This window comes from Limulus polyphemus, unplaced genomic scaffold, assembly GCF_000517525.1.
Source record: "Limulus polyphemus unplaced genomic scaffold, Limulus_polyphemus-2.1.2 Scaffold524, whole genome shotgun sequence".
Taxonomy (NCBI): Eukaryota; Metazoa; Arthropoda; class Merostomata; order Xiphosura; family Limulidae; genus Limulus; species Limulus polyphemus.
The window spans coordinates 103,959-110,662 of NW_013666134.1; the positions used below are offsets into that span (position 1 = coordinate 103,959).

At 30.2% G+C, this 6,704-nt stretch overlaps 1 protein-coding gene across 1 annotated transcript in view; it reads right to left on the minus strand.

Moving 5' to 3' along the window:
- LOC106458854 (glycylpeptide N-tetradecanoyltransferase 2-like) overlaps positions 1 to 6,155 on the minus strand; it is a 49,245-nt gene extending 43,090 nt beyond the window's left edge. The window contains exon 1 of the mRNA XM_013918408.1: positions 5,984 to 6,155. Coding sequence (XP_013773862.1) covers positions 5,984 to 6,129 — 146 coding nt within the window. The 5' untranslated portion in view covers positions 6,130 to 6,155. The remainder of the gene's footprint in view (positions 1 to 5,983) is intronic.
- Between the last annotated feature and the right edge of the window lie 549 nt (positions 6,156 to 6,704).

Here is a 6,704-nt window from a genome sequence, read left to right on the forward strand (position 1 = left end):
ACTAAACAAAATGTTGAAAAATCTGGTTAAACACACAAAAATACATTCAGTAATTGAGGTAATTTGTTTATTTGGCCTGAATGATAATAAAAAAGACCAACACAACCTGAGTTGTTAATGAGTCTACAAATTTCACCTCTTTAATTCTTCTAAGAGATGCAAAATTAAAAATTCTATATTGTAAGCATGCAAACTTGATCTGACTCCACCAACCTTAAATTTGATCTCTGTTATTTAACCCCTCTATGGCAGCTTGTGTAAACCTGCCTACCACCCCACGAGCAAAGATTTGCGAATACTTGTAGCAGGCCATTCAATAAATTGCATGCAAAATGCTTGCATCATATGATGTCAACTGCAGTTGAAGGATTAATTATCTTACTTTACTAGGATACTGAAGTTATTAAATAGTAGGTAGCAATAATGATCAAAAGTGTTAGCTAAGTAAGACAGAGAAATAAGAATTTATTTACATTAAAAGTGAAAATTTCTCCATTATTAGTAGTGGAACTTGTGGTAGCAGCTAAGTATTTATCAGCAGTAACGTAATCTTTATCAAATTTAGGATTATCATTGATTAATTGTAACTAGATGTGGTGTACGATACTAGTAATAAATGGTACGAGTGTTAATTAACAAGGGAATTTTAGCATTATATCTTTCCACATTTTAATCTATTAACTATACAACAGCTCAATCTTAGCTAAATCAACAAATACTGTGTGGTTAGATTGGTAACAGAGAATTAAGACTTGCAACACTTCCTTATGGTTAAGAGATATTACAGGAATAAGTGGAGTGCAGTTTTTACAGATTGGGTTTTAGAACTGTCGGCTTGATTGTGATTATCAGGAGGCTCAGAAAGACATATCTTGTTTGCTTATTTATTTGAAAATAAATTAGAGATTTAAGTAAAATTGCTGTATTAGAAGAGGAAAATATAAGATTAGAAGTCAGAAATTAAAGGAGACAAAAAATGGATAGACTTAGGGTAAAGGTTACAAGGGTGAGAATGAGAGTACTTGGTATACAAGAGTGAACAACTGGAAAAAAGTTAAGGCTATAAAGACCAATTCAGTTAACATTCAGGTACAAAGGCTCTAATAGGTTCGAGCCTTTGGTTGCTTGCAACGACGAAAGAGATGATCAAGAAGATTATAAAGTGGAAGACTGTTTCATTATGTATACTGATAAAATTATTTGTTTCAAGAAGTAATAAGAAATAAACTTAGTATTCCAAAAATTGTTTAATCTCAAAGTCTATGCTCAAGGGAGGTCCACTTCAATCTACACTTTGATCACTGTGTATTATTGGGTTATACTAGTTTCAGAGAATTCCACTCCTCATCAGTAACCCTGATGGAAGTACAGAAAGTCTAGGACTAGAATCTACTTGCCATGTGTGAAAGGACATTAGTGTGTGTTAACAGTTTAGTTGCCAGTGCAAAGGGGCATTCTCTTTTTTGTAGTTGATATAGGAGAAATTGATGTTAGGAATTGTCAATAAGAAGACCTGCTTAAAAAACAAATTTCTTTAGAGAAAGAAATAGAAATGTGGCCCATTTAGGAATGTTCCTTCAGGCTCGGTGCAAGAAGAAGCTACTTAGTTCAGGGATATGACCAGAGTAACAGGTGGGCTGGTTTGACCTGAAAGATGGTTTTTAAGGTAAAGGTGCATTGTCGGTAAGCTCCACTTAAATAGACTAGGCAAAAAACTATTTGTGGAAGCATTGAAGAATCTCATTAACAAAAGTTTAAACTAAAGTTGCACAATGGAGAAGGAGTTTGAGGGATTGTAAATAAACAAATTGATAGGATAGCTAGGTCAAAGAGTAGACTTAGAGTATAACAAGTTAAATAATAGTTTCAAAGAGAAGTTGATTAGATATAAACAGTAAATTCAAGAACAAGTCTATTTTCTACTATCCTGTTATTAGAAGCAAAATAGATGAGTTCAAGACTGTAGTTGGAATGGAAGACTATGATATAATAAGAACTACTGAAATTTGATTAGTTGGAGATCACTAATAATAGAAATTACTTTGAAATTCTGGATTACAAGTTATCTAATAGTGACAATTTTTCCTAAGAGAGGAGGAGTAGCCTTATATAATGGACAAACTGCAACCTGTTGGGATTGAAGATTGATTATAAAATTAAGAAATATTTGTCTATTCTTTGCTTCTTTGAAAGTATTAATATGTCTCATGTTCTGCCATCAGGTTTTCAAGGGTAGAAGATTATTAATTAGCAATTGATGTAGGCCACCTGATTAAACAGATGATGTCAATGAGAAATTGAATAATGAAAATAATAAAAGCATTGATAAAGTAATTACAGAGACTTAAACATTAGACATTTATTAGGATTGCATGGAGTTTTCTACTGAAAAAAAGAGAGAAAGATGGTTTTCTAAATCAAATGATCAGAAATCCAACCAGATGGGATGCCATCTTAGATTTACTGTTAAACACTAATTGAGGTTATTAGAGTTGAAGTGGGGGAAGGAGATTTGAAGAAGTGATAATTGCATAATTAGGTTTGAAGTTTGTTATGACACAAAAAAGACTATGAAATTTTAGTTCCCACATTTCACAAAGCCAGTTTCAAACTATGAAAAACGATTTATTATTAGTTAATTGAGATAATGAGGTAAAAGGAAATATATAAGACAAATATAAAACATTTTAAAGATAAACTGCTTTTAATTCAAAACAGGCATGTTTCTTAAAAGAGGAAAAGGAAAACAGAGATCAAAACCTAACTGGCTAACTATGGACATAAATGAGAAAATCTGAGCTAAGTTTAAATTGACAGATATGGAAGATTTACAGGAATTTGGTTAAAAACAAAACTAGAAAATCAGAAAGGGCTTAAAAGAAGCAGTTGATTAATAACATTAAAACATGGCAGCAAAGATTGAGTATGTTCAAGGTAGGCAGAATGTTAAGTGGACAAATGATCCTTAAAGAATGCTGATGACAAAATATTTGTTAAGCACTACAAGATGACTTTTAAATGTTTTTTCTAGTCCATTTTTATACAAAAAATGGAAGGAACAATCCAAGCCCTAAGCATTCTTTGGGAAATACTAGAATTGGCTTGAATCATGTATATATTCATACCTTGGTGGAAAGTTAAAAGACAGAGAGATTAAAAACAGATAAAGCCCAAGAACCAGACAACGTTTCTCATAGGTTTTAAAGGAGGTCACTAGACAGTGAGCTGGTGCTTGAGGACTGAAGATACTATTTCTAAAGTGGCAGTAATAAGAGTGGCCCTGTAAATTATAGGCCAGTTAATCTTACTTCTGTAATAGGAAAAGTTCTAGAGTAAAATAAATAAAATTCTACAAAATCATTTAATGAAATATGATATCAAAGAGCCAACACCTATTTGCTAGAAATAAATCTTGCTTATCTGTTAATTCTTTTTTATAATGTTAACTTTTTTACCTGGATGATGGAAAAGGTGTGGATTTGGTGTACTTAGATTTTCAAAAAGCTTTTCCTAAAAGATTACTAAAGAAAATCACATCAGTGAGAGTTGGAGAAAGATTAAATTAGATTGTATGGTGATTGGGTTTAAGAAAACAAAGTTATTATTAATAAGAGTATAATCAAATTGTGGTGTATCTCTTGGCCTTTTTTTTAATTTATATTAATTATATTACAGTACCATATTTAGTAAAGTTTGCTGATGACATTAAAATGTTGAGTATTTCTAATCATATTGAGAATGTTAAAGTACTATAGGATGCCATGGATCAATTGGTAACCCTTTAATTATAGTAAATGCAAATAGAAAAGTCCACCTAAACATTGAGGTAGTGCTATATTTCTAGTAATAAAGGTAAAATAATTTTAGGATTTATGTATAGACATATTGATCACAAGCCAAGAGAGGTAATTATCTCTTTATTAAAATCACTAGTTATACTAAAATCATTCATTTAGAATATTGCATTACTGGAAAGGGTTCTGAAGGAAGGCTAGCATGATAAGAATAGTTTAAGATATCTTAAAGTGATATTATTGAGTTTATAAGATTATCCAATGGATCAGTAGAATAAGGGCTATTAATTTCTTTTCTATGTATCCAAAAAAACAACAATACATGGGGATATAAATTTAAGATTTGAAAAGGCAAGCTAGGCTCCACTTAAGATTAATAGAGTTTAAGAGGAACAGATAATTTCCTGAAGAATAAAAATTGATTTAAATGTTTACTGTTTTTCCCCAGGGCTGGATGTACAGTGACAGTTTTGAAAGGCCAATTGGTTCCTCGTTGTTCATAGTGTAATGATAATTAAGCACTGCTTTTAACTGATCTGTTATTCAACTCGCATATATAGCAGATAACAAAAAATAACAATCACAAACCTCAAAACACGTGGGCATACAAGTGCAATGTAGGGTTAAGGAAGGATGCTCTACATAATCATTAATGAAAGAGATCATACAGAAAATAAATTAAAAACTTGTAAAATGAAACGTTTTTTGTTTAGGATATGACTCAAAATTTAAAGTAAAATTCTTAAGTTGACAATAAGCATTAATGAGGAAATACAGTCTGTTCTAACAAGTGTATACTTAGTCCACTGATGTAATTTGGTTGAGACATACACAGATTTATATTATGAAACTACCAAATCTAGAAACAATCAGAAAAATAAAAATTACACATTTATTAACCTATGTAAACCAACTGCCAAAAGTCAATGATGTTCACATCTATGCAGAAAACAGTCACAATCTTTATTATAAAAGTCAAATACCACACTCATTAGAAAGCATATTAATAACATTTTTTGTTTTTCTATTTCAGAGACATAATACAAAGTTAATCTATTAAAGCTTAAAAATTACAATTTTATCATTTTTTTAAAGTTAAAGCACATTATAAAATTTCTCTGATAATAATACTAATTATTTTGTGTGCAAAAAGTGTGTAAGTCACTATTAGACATGTTTACACAATGTGTAGTGAGTCCACTTTGAATGTGAAATTATAAACAAAAATATAAGCAAGTACACATGCACATATATATGCATAATTTCTACATTTTCTGCAAAAGATCAAAAATAATCATTTAAAAGTTAGCAACCTTATTATGTGCACCACAACCATGAAACTTAACCACTAGAAACATTTAACCTACCACATCCAAGTATCTTCATTTATTTATTTGTATTTCCAAAATACCTGATGAATAAAAAACAAATATTGATAGTTCACTCTCAAAGTCTCAGTGTATGGCAAATTTAAATTAATGTACTCGAAAAATATTTGAAATATCACATTAAGAAATTATTAAACACTCAGTCCAAATATACTATAAATCTTAACCATTTCTTTCAAAAAAATAATTTTCAAAATACACAATTTTGTGAAGACACACATCTATTACTTTTAGTAAATTATTAAAATTAAATAATAAATTTAAAAAATGAGACTGGGGTGTATTAATGTGTACTTATACTAGTTATACCAACTTATAAATTTAACTAATAATTAATTTTACAAATATAATTTAGAATTGATAAAAGTGTAGTACAACCATATAATTAAAACTTCATTGAATTGAATTTTACTTAAATCTTAAAATAATGCAACCTTACGATTACAGTAAACTAAATTTAAACTGAAGCTGAAAAAAAAAACATGTTGGACTATTAAAATCCTACTAATTCAGTAAATGTTATGATCATACTAAAAATAATATATTCATTGATTTATGTTCATATTGAAGTATATTTTAAAAACAAACCATGAAACACAAACACGAAAATAAAATTGTTAAAGAGGTTTTTGTAATCACGCTTGATGAGGCGATCACGCTTAATTAAGTACGACCAGAAGAATTACGCTTCAAAAAGCGCGTATCTTTGAAAGTTTAACTGCATAGAATTTAGAAATTCCACTGGTCCTGTGTAGTCGACAAAAAAAAAGTCATTAACTTATTAGTATATTTCCTACATACTTTTCTGTACACCTTGTTGAGACCATTTTAGTCTTCTCTATTTCGTTATTACGCTTTGAATCTACCGATGGATCGACTTTTTCTAAATCATTCTCTGTGTGTTGGTAATTAGTTTCATTTCCTGTGAATCCTTCTTCCTCCGCCATAATTTAATGTGCGATATCACAGCGCCACATAATGTTTAGAAATGGCGTTAGTTTGATGTGAAGAAAAAAAGTTACATTGTACGGTAAGCAAAGTGTGGTATAATACATATTTTGAATTTATATATAATTTTACCTGCTTAGTTAAGCTTAAAAGAAAAAATAATTGTTGTTATTGTTTTATTAGCGCAAACCTACACAACGGGCTACCTGCCATCTGGCCACTGCGAAGAATCGAGCTCTGATCTTTAGCTCTATAAGTTCGCAAAATTATGGCTGGCCCACCGAAGAACAACAAAATGATAATAAGATCATTTGTGAGATCCTTAGACTAAATACCTCTGATTTATTTGTACAATATTTGAAAGTAATAGGACGAGAGGACACACATTTAAGAATTGTTAAAGAGAGAGTCTAGGCACAATTTTATTTTTATAACAGGTGATTAAATTATGGGATGAGATATTGTCAGTAATAATGGAAACCAGCATTTTACAAGAATTTAAAAGGGGAATCGATGATTTCCTGAAATTATAGGTTAGGTTTATATATGTATTTTTCTGAAGGATGTGTCTACA